Below are 19513 nucleotides of genomic sequence, written 5' to 3'. Positions count from 1 at the left end.
CATCAGATAATCAGTGTTGCTGCTTTCTTTCTTGCTCTGATTAAGTAAAAAGTAACAGAGGGTTAACTTCTTCTTATGAGGAGAGTCCGAGAGTGGTCAGTGAAAGATCAACAAAAAGTGTTTGTTTCTTCAGAAGACTCTGAGTCAAATTTGGCAGAAGCTATATTTTACTTTTAAGTGCTAAAGAGCTGGTAACAGCTGTGCCTTTTAAAAAAACATAAAATAAACAAATAACCTAAAGCTACACAAGAAGAATTTAAAGTTTTCCCCTTGAAGCAGAGTAGCAAAATCAAGATCATATCAAGCAGCTAATGCTAACTACTGAGGCTGAGGTTTAGTAAGGAACATGTTTGTACTTCTTTAGATCATACTCCAAGTTTTGTATCATTTTTACATTTAATAAGTATCTTCAGACTCACTGAAATGCTTTGCTAGCAAATATTTACACATGAGGTATGTGGAAATGTGTTATTTTCACTTTAACTCAGTGAATCATGTGGAAACCAGTGTACAAAAAGAAAGCCAGGAAATTTCTCCTAAAGACTGGAAGTCCAGACTTAGCTTTTTGCAACCTGTTTCCCAATCTTAAAAAAAAAAAAATGTAGGTACTCAATACCAGTCCTCCCTACCTCTTGGATTGTTGAGTTTATATTTAGAAATGTAGGATTGTAAATTGTAAATAAAACTTTACACAAAATTTAATCCTGCCATCTGCAGGGAAATAAAAGTGCCTGGAACATGCCTTTTCAGCATATATCACCTACCAAGAGGAAGCAGACAGGCCCCTCCTCCACTTCATTGGTCGTTCCTGGAGGACAGGGACCCTGTCTGCCTCTGAGTCCCTCCTCGCCCCCCCCCGCCCCCTCCACCCCCCGGAGCCACGTACATCGCACCAGCAGGTTGACGGTCTTCTTGGCGGGGTTGCCCACATTGTTGGTGGCTGTGCAGTTGTAGTAGCCAGAGTCCAGGGCCTGCACTGAAGGGATGCTGAGGATGCCACCCTGGGCCAGAGCCCCCAAGGGCAGCGGGCCCGGCCCATGGGACCATTGCAGCTGGGGTAGGGGATCGCCGCCTGTCAGCAGACACTGCACCGTCACATTCTCCCCAGGGTTCACCACCAGCGTTTCATTCACAGACAGCTTCAGGGCTGGTGGTGCTGAGAGGACAAGGAGGTGGGGTCTTAGGGGGGTGGGAGGCAGGGCTGAATGTGGGGATATAGGAGCTAGGAAAACCATGGGGTTGGGGAAGGATGGGGAGAAGAAAGGGGAGAAGGCAGGGAGCAGGCAGAGGGGAGCAGGGATGCACTGGTGGTGATGTGCCTAGAGTCCTGTATGGGGTGAGGCACTGTCTCCTGGGTGGGGAGTCAGCTCAGGTGGGCAAGGGTATGGGCGGGGGAGTGCCTGTACCCGTGGTGTTGGTGAGGCGGAAAGTGATGGCCTTGTCCGGGATGCCACACACGTTGCGTACAGACACCTGGCAGGTGTAGCTGGCGTAATCCTGGGGCCGAAGGTTCTTCAGCTTCAGGACCTTGGTCTCCCCCTGGGCAGCAGTGGACCACTGATGTGAGGGGTCTGCTCGGGTCTCCAGGGGTCCCTCACACATTATCCAGCACCAGGGGCTGACGTAAATGCCTATCTTCCCCCATCTCCACACCATTTATCCCCAGGGAGCCTGAGTCTGGGGGGGATGCTGCACTCCCCAAACCTTGGGTTTCTCTGGGTCTGAGACTGCCCTGGTGCACACTGGCCAGGACCCGGCCTCAGTTTCTCCACTTTGGGAAATGGAGGGGTAGGGAGGGAACCCTGCTCTCACGAATGGAGCTAATCCCACAGGCCAAGGCCACATGTGGCACTCTGGCAGCCACCTCCGAAAGCCGCCTTTGAAAGCCCTCCCTGGTAGGAATGCTTCATCCCCATTTCTTGGGACTCTAGGGGGCCTATGGGAAGTGGAGTCGTCTCTCTGCCCCCAACTCCTGCTGCGTCTGCCCAGGGGGTTCCAATACTCTGACAGCCAGCAGCGGGCAGGGGTGACTCGCCTCCCTCTAGGGCAGCGGTTCTCAACCTTCCTAAGGCCGCGACCCTTTAGTACAGTTCCTCATGTTGTGGGGACCCCCAATTTCATTGTTACAAATTGACCATAATTAAAGCATAGTGATTAGTCACAAAAACAACATGTAATTATATATGTGTTTTCCGATGGTCTTAGGGGACTCCTGTGAAAGGGTCGTTCGACCCCCAAAGGGGTCGGGACCCACAGGTTGAGAACCGCTGCTCTAGGGGGTGTCTTTCCTAACTGGCAATGTTCCAGAAGGACTTGTTGCCCTGAGGACGCTCCTGTCCCCATCACTGTTCCCTGAGCTTTTCGTCCCGTCTCATCTGCCCCAGAGTGTCTGATGTCAGAACATGCTGCTTCAGCCAGGGCAGTCCCAAGACCTGCAGACGGCGAGGCCTCCGCCCCCGTGTCCCCTCCCTGGTTGGGTGCAGGAGGAAGTGCAGGGTGAGCCACGGGGAGGCCAGGCCAGCTACTGCCCATCCTGACCTGGGTGTAGAGGGGCTCATAGATGTCCACGCCGTTGTCCTGGCTGTGGGACAGGGTGTCGGAGCCGCGCTTCCAGATGAAGCGGGCGGGCGGGTTGGAGTTGACGGTGCAGCGCAGGAACACCGTCTTCTCCTGGTAGAAGTTGCCCCGGACGTCGCTCACTGTCTGGTGCACCGTCAGCACCGGCTCGTCCAGGTCTGCAAGGGCACAGCCCCAGGGGAGTCAGGACTGGGTGACCCCTCGGTGGGGGGCTTGGGCTCCTGACAGCCCTCGGGGACAGCCGAGCCACCCTCACGGGTGCTTCCAGATGCGCTCCCAGCCCTGCAAGCTTGACCAACCTTTAGGATCAGGGGGCTGGACTTGATGACTCCCCAGCTGTCCCTCCCTCCCCAGGGACCGGCACAGGGTTGTCTATCTTCACCCTCCCAGCATGGGATGGAGGAAGCAGATGCAGCCTGGAAGTGAGGAAACCCTGGTTCAAATCCCAGGCTAGCTATTAATTTGTAGTGAGACCTGCCTAAGCCCCTCCCTGCCAGTTTCCTCAGGAGTAAATTGGACCAGATTGGCGGTTCTCGCCCCTGTTTGCACAATAGAACCACATGGAGATTTCCTTTTTAATACCGATGCCTGGAAGACCTCATTAACGGTGTCAGAAATCAGAAGAGTGATTGCTTCTAAGAAGATTACTGACGGCGGGGGGGTATGAGGGAACTTTCTAGGTCCTGGAGGTTCTCTTGAACTGGTGGTGTTTGCACAGGCACATACACATGTAAGAATTCATTAAGTTATACATTTGTGACTAGTGCACTCTATCGCATGTAGGTTAATCCTCAATTTAAAAAAAACAAAACCCCAATGTCAGGGCCTCACCCCCAGTCAACTACATCAGAATCTCTGAAAGCAGGACCCAGACATCAGTATTTTTTTAAAAGGATCCCCGCCCCCCCGCCCCAGGGATTCTAATGTGCAACCAGGATTGTGAACCAAAGGCACCATCATTCCACATGCACACATCCTTCAGTGGATGTTCCAACAGCCCAACATTCTGTCCTCCTGCCACGGTCCACTGAGATAAAGATCATTACCAAGGCCATGGGCAGAGGGGGGGCAGTAATGAAGTCCAGGGCATGCCTGCCAGCCCCTTCCAGCACCAATAACTCGAGAAATGACCCTCAGTCCCAGAGTTTGGCAGGCCCCTGGGTGGCTGATGGGGGACAGAAGGGAGGACCTGGGGTTCCATTGCTCACCACTCTATGGGGCTCCACTGGGGGAGTGCGAGGTGTCTTTAATGGGTAAGTTCATTGTAGACATTAAGATTGTATAAGCCAGGCGCTTGGGCCTGGCCCCACAGGTGCTGGGTACCTGGGTCAGCCTGGATAGGCACAGAGGCGGGTGGCAAGCAGGGAGCTAGCCTCTTGGGATTAAGGGAATATCCATGGGGCAGGGAGGGACTGCCTCCCATCCAAGCAGCAAGGACTGCCGGGTGCTTGCGCCTGCACGTGGTGGGGTAAGGAAGTTTCAGAGCTGCCCTGGGACAAAAGCAGAGGCATGAGGTATGTGGGAAGGGCACTGGACCATACTGAAGAGACCTATGCCCTTGAACAAGTCATGAGCCCTTGCTACCTCCGTTTCTTCATCTGTGGAATGGGTTTAATCCAACCTGTCTTGCCCTCTGGCAGGGATGTTGCGAGATTTGGAAGGGATTAGGGACGGGAAAGTGTGAGTGGCATAGGGTAGTACACATCAGAGGAACCGCAGGGAAGCAGCAGCGATTTCCTTCTCCAGCATGGGCGAGAGGAAGTGTCTACTGTCCTCCACAGAGGTGTCCGTTCTCTATGGCACTCCACCCCGACTCCTCCTTCCCAGCCTGAGCCCCAGGGGGTCTCCGGAAGCCAGGACAGACAGGGAGGGGCCAGGACAGCCAGGAAGGGCGCCAACTCACACTGCACGTCCACGCGGATGGACTTGATGGCGGGCACGCCCACGCCGTTCTCCGCTTTGCAGTAGTAGCGTCCGCCCTGCGTGCGCGCGATGCGCTCGATGCGCAGAGTCTCATTGAACACGGATGTCTCCTGGAACTTGTCGGACGCGCTCCCCGCAGTCTTGGTCCACCGCACCTGGGCAGGCAGGGAGAGCAGATTCAGACCCCGCAGTGAGGGTGGGGAGCCTCCAGGCTGAACCCTGCAATGTGTCTCCCCTTCACAAGCTTACGTGGCCTAGGAAACCAACCCAAACAGACTTGTGGGAATGCTCAGGCAAGGTAGGACATGTCAGCCAAGAGCCTGGGGAATCCGGGGTCAGAAGGCTAAGGCTTTAAAGAAGGCAGTATGTGCAGTGCTTGGAGCATGGACTTGTGGGCAAGTTACCCAGCCTCTCCTGCCCCTTTACTCATTGTAAAATGGAGACTATTGCACCCTCCTGGGGTGACTGGGGGTATTAAATTAATGTATACTTAGTGCTGGAAGGCTTCAGATTTCTCATCTGTGCAAGAGGTCTAGGTAGTAGCCAGTGTCCATGCTGGCCCGGAATGCTGCCTGCCTCCTGGTATTCACACCTTTCTGTAGTCCCCTCACACTTAGTACCAGATGGTCTGTGTGACCAGTAGAATAGGGCCGGAGTGATGATGGTACCTCACTTCCAAGATCGGGTTATAAAAGACTGTGATTCCCATCTTGGTGGCTTTCTCGCTCTGGGGAAAGCCAGCTGTCATGTCATGAGCAACCCTATGGAGAGGCCCACAGGGAGGGCGGGAACCTCAGGTCAGCACCTGGAAGTGACCTGGAAGGGGATGTGCCAGCCCCAGTCAGTCCTCAAATGACTGCAGGCGGTGAGAGACCCTGAGCCAGCGCCAGCCAACTCAGCCACTCCACCCTGCCTATCCCACAGAAACCGTCAGACAATAGTGTTTGCTGTTTTAAGCCCCTCATTTTGGAGCACTTGTTCTGTAGCAATAGATAACCATAACTATTATGTAGCATAACACCCACTTTGCAGGGTCATTGTGATGTTCAGGAATAAAGTATGTAAAGCAGCTAGGTGTGGGGCGTGGTATATATGAGTCACTCAGTAAATGGCTATTATTAACACTGCCTTAGATGATGGACACTATCAAGGATCACCCAAGAAACTGGAGCTACTGTTCAAAGTAGCAGAGGTTCGAGAAAAACGGACCCGTTTCAGATGACTAAGTCCTAAGGATCAGAGGATGCGATAGGGACGTTTCCATCTAAAGTTGAGGAGGACTGCCTGTTACTGAGACAGGGCCAGGGCCCTGAGCCTGGTGACTAGGTCAGGCCACAGGTCATGAAAACAAAAAGGCCAAGGCCGGGAGAAGTCGGTGAAAGGACAACCTTCTCACGCAGGGAGGGGCCACTGCAGGCCATAACGTTGCTACTCTCATCCCCGCGACACACACCCTACCCTCATGGGCTCAGAGCTTACAGAACCTGGGGAAGGACGCAGGCCGTTTCAGGCAATCCGCACTTAGACCACAGGGTGCTTTGGAGAGAGAACAAGGCCGTGGAAATATGTTTTCTTTTTGTGCTTGGCTTGTGCGGTTTTAACATGATTGTCTAGATGGCGTTTGTTTCCATGCTGCTTAGGATGTGGTTTGCTTTATCCTTCCCTGTCTGTGGTGTAGCTTTACGGCTGCCTATGTCCAATATACACGGGTGCACAGGTTCCAACCAGTTTTCGTGTTTGTTTCTCAGCTTAGGGTTTCCTCACCACTTGGATAGTGCAAGACAGCGACAGGCTTAGGGTCACGCTCTCTCCCAGGGGACTGTGTGCACCCACATCCTGAAGCAGAGGGTCCGCTCCCGGCTGTGACTCTGGGCTGTGGACAGGGGTCTCTGGTCTCCAGCGATAGGTGGTGCCACTCGTGTCGAGCTTCCAGCGTTAGATAGAGTCCAGCTCCAGCTCCCCAGCCATGGACAGCCCTGTGGCCTCAACTCATGTCCCCTCCGTGTGCATGAACCCTACTACCCCTGAGGCCCATGGCCCTCCACGGACCAGGTTCTTCGGCTTCTGCTCACTACCATCGCTATGGATTCCTCTGCATGTTGGCCCCAGGGGTTCCCTCTCTTGACATTTGGAGTGGAGAATGCCCCGCCCACTCAGTCCCCCACACAGGGGGCCATGAGATGGGGCTGCTCCCCTATGAGACTAGATGCTCCATGACAACAGGCCTGTAGCTATATCCTTGTGCCCCATGACAGGGCTTGGCACATGGCAGGGACTCAATAAATATTGGTTGTAATGAAACGAGTGAAAAAGGGAACTGAAGGCGTTTCAGGAGAGGTGAGCCACAGTGGTTAAAGCAGGAATGGGCTGGGTGTACTGGGCAAGTTCGATTGGAACACAGGGTGTGAGGAGGATGCCAGTGGGAGCTGAGATAGGAAAGGCAGGAGGGGGCCGGATTGTGGGAGGTCTTCAATTCTACTTCCAGGAACCTGAGCTGAGTCTGGTTGGTAACAGGGAGCCATCGAAGGTTTTGGAGCAGGGCAGTGATACGATGCAGCCGGCTGGAGGATGAGGATTGGGGTCAGGGTGCAGGAATGGATTGGAGGGGGAGACTTGGGAGAATGGGAGGCCAGTGAGAGTCTACTGCAGGGGACCAAGGAACAGACTGAAGGTCTGACTTAGAGGAGCAATGAGGAATAGAGAGGAGAAGACCCATGCAAGGGCATAGAAAGACAGGCCTCAGAGGCCAGCTATCTGTGGGGAATGAGATGGGACAGAGTCAAATAGGAGCCCAGGGGGTGGAGCCTAGGTAGCAGGAAAAACAAGGAAACCTCGGATGGAAATGGAAAGATGAAGGCTTGTATACACAGCCACGACCACAGATGACTCAGACACAGGGGACACCCACAGATGGCTAGTGCGCCTTAGGGAGAGATGGCCCAGCTGCCTCCCTGGCGCCAGGAGAACCATCCCTAATCGTCACACCTGACACAACACCGGCCTGAAGGCTGGCAGCACCGCTTTCGCCTCTAAACAAACCTCAGAGAAGGAGCAAGCAGCAGGCATAGCGTCAGGCCCCAAGTCCTTGGGGGTTTCCTTGGCCATCTGCTCGTCTCAAGGCCCAACCTACTAAAGCCATCCCTGATCCTAAAACTGTCCTGAAAAAGGACATTTGATTTCACATTTCACTCTCCTTCTAGGATCCAATCGAAACCTCTTCTGCTCCCCTTAAAGGTCACAGCAGCTCACCGGCAAATTGCATCCTCCCCCTCCAGCCCGCCGCCTCCTGCCTCCTCCCAGTGGCTCTCGGCGATAACCAGCCTCGGCTTCCTGTCTGAATCATTCTGTTGGTCTGGGACAAGGTTCACCTGGCATTTCCAGAGTCTCAGCATCTGTTGCTTTCTAATTGCTTTGAGTCTTTCAATCTCCAGAGTGTAGGGCTTGTCTAGCAGAAGCCTCCAAAAGTAGAGATTGTATTAAATGTTGCTGGTAATTCCTGGAGTCCCCAGTCCAAAGACGGATGCCCTGGGAGGAAGTGTGCCAAGCTACAGAGCACACTGGTTCTGGATTCAAATTCTGCGTCCACCTTCACCAGAGCTGTGCGGCCTGGGGAGTTTACCTAACCTCCCTGAACCTCAGTCTCCAAATATGAGCCCAGGGATTGAGCCTAAGTAGCAGGGAAAACAATGGTTGTGAGGAGCCAACGAGAAAACACTGGAGAAAGCACCTACCTTAGCGCTTGGCACACGGCCTCTAACCGGGGCTGAAGCTGCATCTGAGGATGTGTCCGCTCACAGACACGAGGGATGGAGTGGAACCGAATACCCGACACTCAGTGTTTCCCCTTGGCCATCAATGTTTCCAGGCGAATGAGCCCGAAGCCTCCAGCCCTTCCCCCAGAGAGTTCATTTTCCAGCTGCTTCCCCAGCCCCATCTCCTGTCTTCGGTGTATTTGCCACGATCGCCCCTAGTCCCCAACCCCTGCTTCGGCTTCTCAAGCTGTGATCCCAGAGTGGGGGTGGGAGGGAGGAGGGGCCGCACAGGCGGGATGGGGCCCTACCTGGGGCCGGGGGTGCCCGGTGACAAGGCACTGCAGCACCAGGGTGTCGCCCTCCCGGATGGTGTAGACGCGCTCGCTGATGTTGTCCTCTTTCACCACACACGCCTGGCCCGCGTGGACGATCTGGGCCTGGGCTGGAGCTGACAGAGAGCGGGGAGGTTAGACAAGAGGCGAGAAGGGGTCTGAGACTCCCTCCTGAGCATGTCTGAGGGAGGGGACAGCCCAGACCTTCCCAGGTCATTCTTTGGAGGCCTGGCCCCATGGAGCTCAGAAAGAATCCTCCCAGAGCCCGCAGGCCAGAACCAGAGAGGCAGGGAGCTCAGGGGCACTTCCTCCCCATCCCACGCCCTTGCAGGAGACCTGTGCTCTCCAGTGAGCTGGTGGGGGGATGAGGGGGAGGAGCTTTGTAATTGTACAGACTGGCCATCACCCAGTGAGCATCACCGTACAGACTGGTCATCACCCAGTGAGCATCACCGTGCAGACTGGTCATCACCCAGTGAGCATCACCGTACAGACTGGTCATCACCCAGTGAGCATCACCGTACAGGCTGGTCATCACCCAGTGAGCATCACCATGCAGACTGGTCATCACTCACCCAGTGAGCATCACCGTACAGACTGGTCATCACCCAGTGAGCATCACCGTACAGACTGGTCATCACTCACCCAGTGAGCATCACCGTACAGACTGGTCATCACTCACCCAGTGAGCATCACCGTACAGACTGGTCATCACCCAGTGAGCATCACCATGCAGACTGGTCATCACCCAGTGAGCATCGCCGTACAGACTGGTCATCACCCAGTGAGCATCACCATGCAGACTGGTCATCACCCAGTGAGCATCGCCATGCAGACCGGTCATCACTCACCCAGTGAGCATCGCCGTACAGACCGGTCATCACTCACCCAGTGAGCATCACCGTGCAGACCGGTCATCACCCAGTGAGCATCACCGTGCAGACCGGTCATCACCCAGTGAGCATCACCGTGCAGACCGGTCATCACCCAGTGAGCATCACCGTGCAGACCGGTCATCACCCAGTGAGCATCGCCGTGCAGACCGGTCATCACCCAGTGAGCATCACCGTGCAGACCGGTCATCACCCAGTGAGCATCACCGTGCAGACCGGTCATCACCCAGTGAGCATCACCGTGCAGACCGGTCATCACCCAGTGAGCATCGCCGTGCAGACCGGCCATCACCCAGTGAGCATCGCCATACAGACCGGCCATCACCCAGTGAGCATCGCCGTGCAGACCAGCCATCACCCAGTGAGCATCGCCGTGCAGACCGGCCATCACCCAGTGAGCATCGCCGTGCAGACCGGCCATCACCCAGTGAGCATCGCCGTGCAGACCGGCCATCACCCAGTGAGCATCGCCGTGCAGACCGGCCATCACCCAGTGAGCATCGCCGTGCAGACCGGCCATCACCCAGTGAGCATCGCCGTGCAGACCGGCCATCACCCAGTGAGCATCGCCGTGCAGACCGGCCATCACCCAGTGAGCATCGCCGTGCAGACCGGCCATCACCCAGTGAGCATCGCCGTGCAGACCGGCCATCACCCAGTGAGCATCGCCGTGCAGACCGGCCATCACCCAGTGAGCATCGCCGTGCAGACCGGCCATCACCCAGTGAGCATCGCCGTGCAGACCGGCCATCACCCAGTGAGCATCGCCGTGCAGACCGGCCATCACCCAGTGAGCATCGCCGTGCAGACCGGCCATCACCCAGTGAGCATCGCCGTGCAGACCGGCCATCACCCAGTGAGCATCGCCGTGCAGACCGGCCATCACCCAGTGAGCATCGCCGTGCAGACCGGCCATCACCCAGTGAGCATCGCCGTGCAGACCGGTCATCACCCAGTGAGCATCGCCGTACAGACTGGTCATCACCCAGTGAGCATCGCCGTACAGACTGGTCATCGCCGTACAGACTGGTCATCGCCGTGCAGACTGGTCATCACCCAGTGAGCATCGCCATACAGACTGGGCATCACCCAGTGAGCATCGCCGTACAGACTAGTTATCACCCAGTGAGCATCGCCGTACAGACTGGTCATCGCCGTGCAGACTGCCCATCACCCAGTGAGCATCGCCGTACAGACTGGCCATCACCCAGTGAGCATCGCCGTACAGACTGGCCATCACCCAGTGAGCATCACCATACAGACTGGTCATCACCCAGTGAGCATCGCCGTCTTAGCAGCCCTACAGGGGAGGCTGCTGGGGCTCCACCCAGCTTCCCGCATCTGGTTGGTGCATCCACCCCGCTGCTCTGAGTGGTGGCTGTGGGTGCACAGAGCTCACCTTCCCAGGGAATTGTCCTTAGCCAGCACTTGGCCTGGAAATGCCTAGGAGGTCACCCTTCCCCGATATACACTCCCACCCAATGCCTGGCAAACACAGTGCAGATGCTAGTCCTCTTGCCTCAAGATGGGATGACTGTGGTGCTGTTCACGCTCCAGACACAGCCCCCCCCGCCCCCCCCCCCCGACCCTAGGAACAGGCAAAGGCTAAGTCAGGTGAACCACATTTTTGCCCAGCTGCTTCCCTCATCCCCTTAGTTTCTCCTGAGAGCATTTACCCACCCCCAACCATCTCAGAGAGCTTACCCTAAGATTCCCCAACCCACAGATTACACATTCCCTTACCCCAAATCCCTGTTAATTTTCCCTCGGTGCTCCCTGGGCCTGTGCCAGCATCTTCTCCAAGGGACAGAAGTTCTCCCATGGGGACCAGAAGTTCTCAAAAAACTGGCTCCCCCCAACCTCTCTCCCAGTGCCCAGGGCAGGGGGACCCAGAGGGAAATGACAGAACTGGGAAAGCCCCTCCCTCAGTGTCAGCCCCCACCCCCCCCCCCCGTCCTAAAGGCAAACCAGCCCCACCCCACAAAGGCTTGGGCCCCCAGAAGGAGGACAAAGCCCCCTGTTCACACCTGTGTGCTCACAGTTGATGGTGGAGAGAGGAGGTGGGAGAGCTGTAGGGTTCGAGGGACATAGGGAGTGAACAGAGTCCTGGCCCTAAAGAGGTGCGCAGAGGTGAGATAAAGCCTGGACATACAATGGGTAACTTCCTCCAGGAAGCGCCCATGGCTTCCTGCACAACCCCTCCTTTTGTGTGGTTACTCCCCCAGCACCACAACAAGGCATCAATCTGTGTGTCCATCCAATTCAGGTCCTTGTCTTTCTGCCACCGGGCTGTGAACTCCTACTGGGTGAGCCCCTTCCCATGGCTGACGTCTCCCAGGTGCACATATTCCCTTTGGAGGAGTACTGGCTAGCAGCAAGGTAGCCAGACCCCCTGACCTTGGCATTTCAGTTTGTCCATCACCCCACTTCCCCACCCTCCCCACCGCCACCCCCACCCCCACTGAGTTTCGTTAGCATGAGTCAGCGTCCCACACTTTGCTCACCCCAGGAGTGTCTGGAACTGTGTTTCTAACCCTGAACCAAGAGAAACCCCCACAGCGTTGCAGGCCCCCAAAGGGGCTCTGTCCTCTGTCCCGCTTAACCTCAGCCTCCCCTCCACACGCCCCAGGGCGGCACTGCCAACAGCAGCATCTTCTGGTTCCAAAGGCAACCAGGCCAGAGCCCATGTCAGGGGCCCCGAGATAATCCCTCCATCCAGCCCGTCACACAACAAATGCTCCGAGCCGCTGCCCTGCGGGTGCTGACGAGGCTGTCGGGGAAAGCCAGGGACCAGCTTGGAAAGAGCATCTTCGGGTAAACTGGTAGCAAACAGAAAAACAGAAACTGGATGGTTTCCGAGTACGCTTGGTGCTAAGACGACTCTAAAGCAGGGGCACGTGACAAGCAACAGTGGGCAGAGGAGAAACTGGCTTTAGAGAGATGGAAAGAGCTGACAATCTGGGATGAATTCCTGGCTCTGCTACCCACGAGCTGGGTGACACGGGGTAAGTTACTTCATCTCTCTGAGCCTTGGCCTCTTCATTTACAAAACGGGAACAATAATGCCTTCTCCTAAGGCTCATGTGAGAGTTTAAAAAAATATGTGCAGCCCTAGCCAGTCTGCTCAGTGGATAGAGCGCCAGCCCATGGACTGAAGGGTCCCGGGTTCGATTCCAGTCACTTCGATTGCAGGCTTGATGCCCAGCCCAGGTCAGAGTGCATGCAGGAGGCAACCAATCTATGTGTCTCTCTCACATCGATGTTTCTCTCTGTGTGTCTCTCCCTCTCTTTTCCATTCTCTCTAAAAATCAATGGGAAAATATCTTTGGGGGAGGATTAACCAAAAACAAACAAGGAGACAATATGTGTAAAACATCTGGCCGAGCAGTATGCGTGTGCTCTTTTGCTAAATGACAGCTCCTGAGATGATCAAATAGGAGGGGAGATGGGGACAGACAGGCCCCCTCTGTGGCCCCCTCTACACTCCAGGGGTGCAAACACTCAAAGCAGACATGACACCGGTGGGGATGCTTCATGAATACAGTCAAGACTCCTGCTGAGGGCTGTGCAGGGCTAAAGGGGGCTTGGAAACCAGGGAGGGGGTGCCCTTCAGGGAGCACCCCTCTTATCATAACCCTCACCCAGCTTTCAGCGAGTTATTTTGTGACTTTTAGCAAGTTACGTTTTCTCAGTTGTGAATGGGGTTGTTGTGAGGAATAAATACGTGAACTCAGGTGAAGTGTTTAAAACAGGGTCTGGCACACGGTGAACGATCGAACCGTGTCCGCCAGCACTTTATTCTACAGATGATCCCGCACTCCCCTCAGGAGCCCACTCCCCGGGCCTGAGGCCCGAATGACAGGACCCACAGATGATGACGGCTGATGTATTCCCGGGGCCATAACTGTAAGCTCCTCGCCTTGGTTCTGAGAGGCAGATAGGCAAGTCCTATGTAGCCTGTGTTGGCAGAGGACACGAAGGCGTGGAGAAGGCAATCCCGTCACTCACTGACCCAGAGCAGCGCTGGGACTCGAACCCAGACCTTCCACTCGGTGGCCTGGAACTCAGTCCACTGGCCCAATCGTCCTCAGATGCCCCCATCCCGGCCCTGTGTCGCCAGGGGAGCCTGTCACAGCACACTCCCAGGCCCATGCGGAACAGCCAGCTCTGTCCTCCAGGCGCGGGCCTCCGAGTTGGGATTGGTACCAGGTTCCCGGGAATTTCGGAGGCGCCACAGGATTTGATTTGATTGTCTCTGCTTGATATCACATTGCGGACAGAAAGCAGGACAGGATTTTGGAGCCAGTTACATGTCCCTGCCTCTGGTCTCATTTCACTTTCTGAGCTCTATCGATAAACCCCCACGAGGAAAGGAAAACCCTGTCCCCCAACCTGAGTGCCGTAAAGCGTTCATCCACAGTCCCCCGCCAAACAAGGACGCTGCCTCCTCTCTCTCCTCAGAGCCTCGGCACACAAGAGGATATGATTAAAGGCTCTGAAAAGTCCTGCAGTGAACACACCCGCTGACTTGGTTTAATCCAGTGCTTTCCGAGTGCATTTGACCATAAAGCCCTTTCTTCACAGAGTAGCTCTTAACATCTTGAGAGACAGAAGTGTTGTCTGTAACAAGTGGAGAAGTGCTGATCCGATGAGCAACACAAAACTAAGGCTGTGGAGTCAAGTAACACCCGCCCCCCACCCCACCACCACACACCACATGCCAGTCCCTTGGCTGAGAATATGAGATGGCATGAGAGATGGCACCCAGGGGGCAACTTCATCATGGGGACGGCTGAGGCAGAAATAGCAAGTCCCTAGCAGAGGGCTTCTGGCCAATGAGCTCACTCCTCTCTTCCCCCAAAAGAAGACACCCTCAAATTGTAGGTGCCGGTGGGGATTGTGGCACCCGCAGGCCCAGGGAGGAAGCCACACACCCTATGACTCACTCAAGTGAAGGCTAATTCAAACTGCCCACTGGGCTTCCGAAGAGGATCCTCACTGGAACCCAGAAGGGGAGTTTCATCTGGGACCCCGCCCCCCCTGAGAGAATGCTAGCCGAGGGGGAGGGGCGCTGACAGAGGCATGAGGGTGCAGCAGTACATGCAGAGCAAACAAGGCAGGCAGACAGCAAGCGCATGGAAAACCCGAATTTAAAGCCCCCTCAGCTTTCCGTCAGGTGCCCTCCACACACATTTGAAAAGGTCAATCGCAGCCAACGGGGGCTGTTGTCCTGCTCCCTGCTCCTGCTCCTTCAGGGGAAGGGTGTCTGCAGGCTGGGAAACTTCCACGCAGAGCGGAGTGGGGGGAGGGCAAGGAGAGAAAGGCGCAGGGGCGGCCACTTCCCCACCTGGAGTTGGTCCTAGCTGCCCAGTTGCCAGATGGCAGGCCCAGGCCCACCCCCCTAACTGCCTCCCGCAGCATTGCTGAGCCTTCTGGGCCAGGCAACATGGAATCGGGATCCGTGTTCTGGTCCTGGCTTCCAGCAGACCGTCATCCAACAAATCCTTATGAGCGGGAGGGGCTGAGCTAGGCGCTGGGGCCCAGGGGTACGGGGCGCGATGGCACCAGGCCCTGCCTTAGGGAGGTGTATCGTCTCGAAGGGCTGGGCTGAAGGCCTGCGGAGAGGCAGCGAGGGAGCAGGGAGGGATGCTGTGAGCTGGAGTTCTGTCCCAGGTCTCCCCCACCATAACATGACAACAGCCTAACAACCTACACGTAATATAACCATTTACTCTGCGCAAACATCGCACTGAGTGCTTCATATCTCTGATCTTATTTATTGCTCGTAACAAGTCTGTTCTTGCTCCCATTTGTCGGATGAGGAAGCTGAGGCTCAGCAAGGTTAAGGAAGTTGCCCAAGGATGCCCTGCTGGTTGGGTGTCTGTCTGACTGCCTGACCGCTGGGCTCAGCCCCATGCATTTCCAGTTCCCGAGCGTCCACGCAGTGGGAGGACACGCAGGACCAGTCACTGGTGGGACGGTCCCGGGCAGCATCCTTTAAACTGCCCCTCCCCCGCCTTCCCAGCTCCTGGTACGCACGTTTACCGATCCTTTTATGCATGTAATGCAAATGGACACTAAATAATTTAGGGAGCTTAACAATGCTGAAATATTAACAGGCTTTTCTCTTTTAATTAGCTGCTCAGAGAATGGCGGCCGGCCCGGGAGCAGGCTCTCAGGGCGGGTGCCTGGCCAGCTCCGCCTGGCCTCCTCCTCTCAGGGATGATGCTTATGGGTGGACCCTGTGGCCCATCGACCTGGATGAACTCCGCCCTCTGAGCTCTCCACAGCGGGGGTTTGCCCTGGCCGCCCCACCCACCGTGCTGGCTTCGGAGCTGGCTGGGCCTGTCCTCTGCTCACGGCCAGCCAGGATGGGCCAGGCGACTTCTCAGAGCTCTCCAGGTCGGGGGGGTGGAGAGGGGAGAGGGGGGCTCCAATTCTATGATGGAAAAACCAGTTTGAAACAGTCCCACCATCTCTTCTGGCCTCGCCTTCACGCGGGTCATCCGGAGGAGACGCACAGCACACTGTGTCCTGTCCACCCCTGGACTTTCTCTCGGGTCATCAGGCCTTGGTCCAAGCCATTCCCTCTCCATCCTCCCTCTCACTCCCTGCCTCCCACCCCTTCCAAGGGCACACAGAGTCGCCTGGTAATGCGCCATTGATCCATCGATTGCTCTGTAACATTTCCCGAGCGTCTATTAGTGACCCACCCTGCCCTCGGCGCTAGGATGCAGAGCCCATGAGGCCTAGCGCGCCTCACTGAAGACGCCCTGCTCGCCCTCGCTGCAGACCACACTGAAGTCTGCTTGCACCACCAGGGCTTCTTGGCTCATCAAACTCAAGCCTCTATTCAGCTGACCTCCCCTTTGGCTCCAGCCCGAGCGCGTGTGTCACTGACCTCTGAGTGCAAACACTGACCTCTGGGTTCAAGGGTCCTGTCACTGAGCGGGGAGCGAGCACAGCTGAGAGGATCCGTGCACAGGCTGCCACCCTGTTGCCATAATGGAGCATAAAACCTCGCTGTGCTCTCGCGTCAGATGCAGGGCCTGCTGCTGCTTGCCCAGCCTGCGACTGTTTACAGGGCCGGGCCCATGTGCAGGGCCTGGCGCTTCTGGCAGAGCCAACATCCTGGCAGCCCTCCTCTGCTGAGAGCGGTGGACAGTCCATCTGTGCCCAGTCCCGAGGAATGTTCGGCACCACTGCACCCACATCCTGGCCTCGTCAGCAGACACGGGTCCTGAGAGCGCCAGCTTATGCTCATAGACTCCCCATTGTCTGAGCGTCAGGGGAAGTCTAGCCTGCCCGCCATGTGTGGAACTCTGGGATAGCAGGCCAGGCCACGGGACAGCCTGTAAATGAGGACTCTGAGGCCCCCTGGGGGAAACAATAAAGGGGCTTCTCCCTGGTGGGCCCCAGAACACTGGGATCAAAACTCTCAACAATGAGGGGACTTGGGGCAGCTCTAAGCAGTGCAGGCAGGGCCCTCGGGAAGACAGCAGAAAGGCACAGGCCTCGTCACCCCAGGCTGTAACTGCCAGTCTGAGCGACTGCCCTGCTGGGAGGGGTGGGAGGCAGGGCTCTATCTCTCACCGAATGACTATGTGACCTTGGGCAAGTCCTGTATTTAACTTCTTGAAGCCTCAGTTTCTTCATCTGCAAAATGGGGATAATACTACACCCGAGGCTGTAGTGGTAATAACGTCTGGGTTGTGGATTAAATAGGATAATGTACATTGGGCACAGAGTACAATGACTATTATCTAGTAGGCGCTCAGTTAATTTCAGTGCCCTTTCCATTTGATAATATAGTTCGGGACCCTTAGGAAACCTGTTCCAAGGGCCTGCCAGAGGAAAGTGGAAGACTGAATGAGGAGGTCTACTTTGGGGGGAACGCCAAGAGCAGTCATCCTGAGGGACCAGAATATCATGGTGGCTAAAAGAGGTGACCCCTGGGAGGAAAGCTCTCCCCAGGGGGCCAAGCTGCCACCCATCAAGGCAGAGAATAGCTTCTGGAACCCAGGACCTGAGCCTGCCTGGCCTGGGGACACGGGGCCCAAGGACACAGGGTTACTTGTGTAAAATTTCCCTGTGTGGGTCCCAGCTATCCAGACCCTCCAAAATCTGCTGGTCCTGGGGACCCCATCACTGCAGTTCACCTGGCCCTGGGCCCTGAGAGCAATCCAGACTAGATATGACCGAGTGCCCATGTGCCAAAGCATGCCTACCTACCCCAGTCCAGGGGAGGAGCAGGGCCGGAGGGACACAGCTGTGGGCTTAGGTTCTCACCCAGGTGGCTGCAGTAATTGCTGTGTGTTCTGGGGCAAATCGTTTAACCCTCTAGCCTAGAGCCTCAGTTTCCTGACTGTAAAATGGGCACGAGTGTTTCCTATTGTGATTGTTAAACACGGTAAGAGTGGAATCGACCATGTACAGCATGGCTGCCTCATAGATACAATAGAAGTGTAGTTAGAAGAAGCAAAATAAAACCAAACTCATACCTCAGGTGTCTGCCAGGAGGAGGCCCCTGGGTCTGAGAGTTGCAGCATCACTGCAGTGTCCAAGGAGGACCCCGACAGTCGCCTGAGTGACCCGGTCCCTAGGAGCCTGAGGCTCCAGTGTAGCCGTGACCAACAACAGGGGTGGGGCACGTCCTGGGTGGGACCACAGCCACACTGCCAGGCCCAGCCCCCAACCCAGAACGTGGAGTCTGGGCCAGTCCTGAGCCAGGGCACGCAGGGAACAGTGGCTTTGCTGAAGCAAACAACCCCCAAAGCCCCACCTGACCCCAAAGCCCAGTGGCTTCCTCGGAACCCCATCTTGGAAGTCCAGGGCACACAGCCCGGGGCCTGCCACGGGCCTGGCTGTGGGAGAGAAGGGAAGACATGGGGTTGAGGCACTGGATTTGGGCTGAAATGAACATCTGGGGACCCTGCGCCCTCAGAAAGAAAGGGGCGGTGGCAGGCGGGTGGGAGTCCTTTCCAACCAACCCCGCAAGTGCTGACTGAGGCTCCTCTCCAGCACTGAACTTGACTCAACCCAAGTTCGCCGTTTAAAACAGAGACCAGTAACGTTAGAGTGTCTTAAGTGAGATGACACACCAGAAAGTGACGTGTAAACTGTCAAGTTCTGCACAAATCAGGTCTCATTAGGAGCTGAAAAACCCAAATGTGGCTTCAGGAAGTGAAAACTGGAAGTTAAGAACCAGGACATGCATATAGGTCTAACCAATGGACACGGACAACAGAGGGGTGGGGGCATGAGCGGGGTGGGGGGTAACATGGGGATAAGGACACATTTGTAATATCTTAAACAATACAAAAATATATATTTATATTTTTTAAAAAAAGGAATCAAGACACAATGCACCTACCAAACCCAGTGAAAATAAATTAAAATTATAAAATCCACTATGGCTGGGCCGTGTGCAAGCTGAGCTCTAGCTTTTTGTAGCCAAACCCGGCAATGCGAATTGAGAACCATAAAACTGCCCTGGCCTAGGACCGTCAGGCACTCTCACTTCGGGGAACAGGCCCCAAGGACACCACTTTAAAGGAAAAAGCAATCCGCATACGGATATTCACGGCTGGGCTATTTAGGAGAAAGGGAAATCGGAGTCTGCCAAACGCCCAGCAAATGGAGAAATGGTGACCCAACTCCAGCGCGTCGATGCAGGGGGTGCCCGGAGGCCATTAAAGTGGCAGGTCTGAGGGCTCGGTCAATACCGGCGGACGTGCGTAGGAGATAAAGTCGCCCAAGAAAGCAGAGCGGCCCACTGTTCACTGCTATGTAAAAACATATTGACAGGGATGGGCCGGGAATTTAGAATGAATGGCTGATGTCTGGTGGTCACTGGGTTTCTTTCTCTTTTTTCCTACGAAGTTGTTTAAGTGGTTAATAATAACAATAACAACGCTGAAAGCACAATCAATCTTGCAGCTTGAGAGCGGGTAGGGCCAGAGACCCCCGCACAGAGGGCAGGGGAGGGGAGGACAGTATTTCTTGGGAGCCCACCACCACCAGGCAGCACTCTGAT

At 55.6% G+C, this 19513-nt stretch overlaps 1 protein-coding gene across 4 annotated transcripts in view; it reads right to left on the bottom strand.

The window, feature by feature from the left end:
• MDGA1 (MAM domain containing glycosylphosphatidylinositol anchor 1) overlaps positions 1-19513 on the bottom strand; it is a 54278-nt gene that overhangs the window by 15982 nt on the left and 18783 nt on the right. For 3 of the 4 annotated variants that reach the window (XM_059701805.1, XM_059701806.1, XM_059701803.1), the window contains exons 2-6: positions 8561-8700; positions 4481-4655; positions 2539-2735; positions 1407-1539; positions 887-1156 (exon numbers count right to left, since the gene is read on the bottom strand). In XM_059701805.1, the coding sequence (XP_059557788.1) occupies positions 887-1156; positions 1407-1539; positions 2539-2735; positions 4481-4655; positions 8561-8700 (915 nt within the window). The remainder of the gene's footprint in view (positions 1-886; positions 1157-1406; positions 1540-2538; positions 2736-4480; positions 4656-8560; positions 8701-19513) is intronic. The other variant, XM_059701807.1, reaches the window with a different exon arrangement.

The sequence above is a fragment of the Myotis daubentonii genome, chromosome 6, assembly GCF_963259705.1.
Source record: "Myotis daubentonii chromosome 6, mMyoDau2.1, whole genome shotgun sequence".
Taxonomy (NCBI): domain Eukaryota; kingdom Metazoa; phylum Chordata; class Mammalia; order Chiroptera; family Vespertilionidae; genus Myotis; species Myotis daubentonii.
The sequence above is the reverse complement of the archived record's forward strand: the minus strand, read 5'-3'. Positions and strand labels throughout refer to the sequence as shown.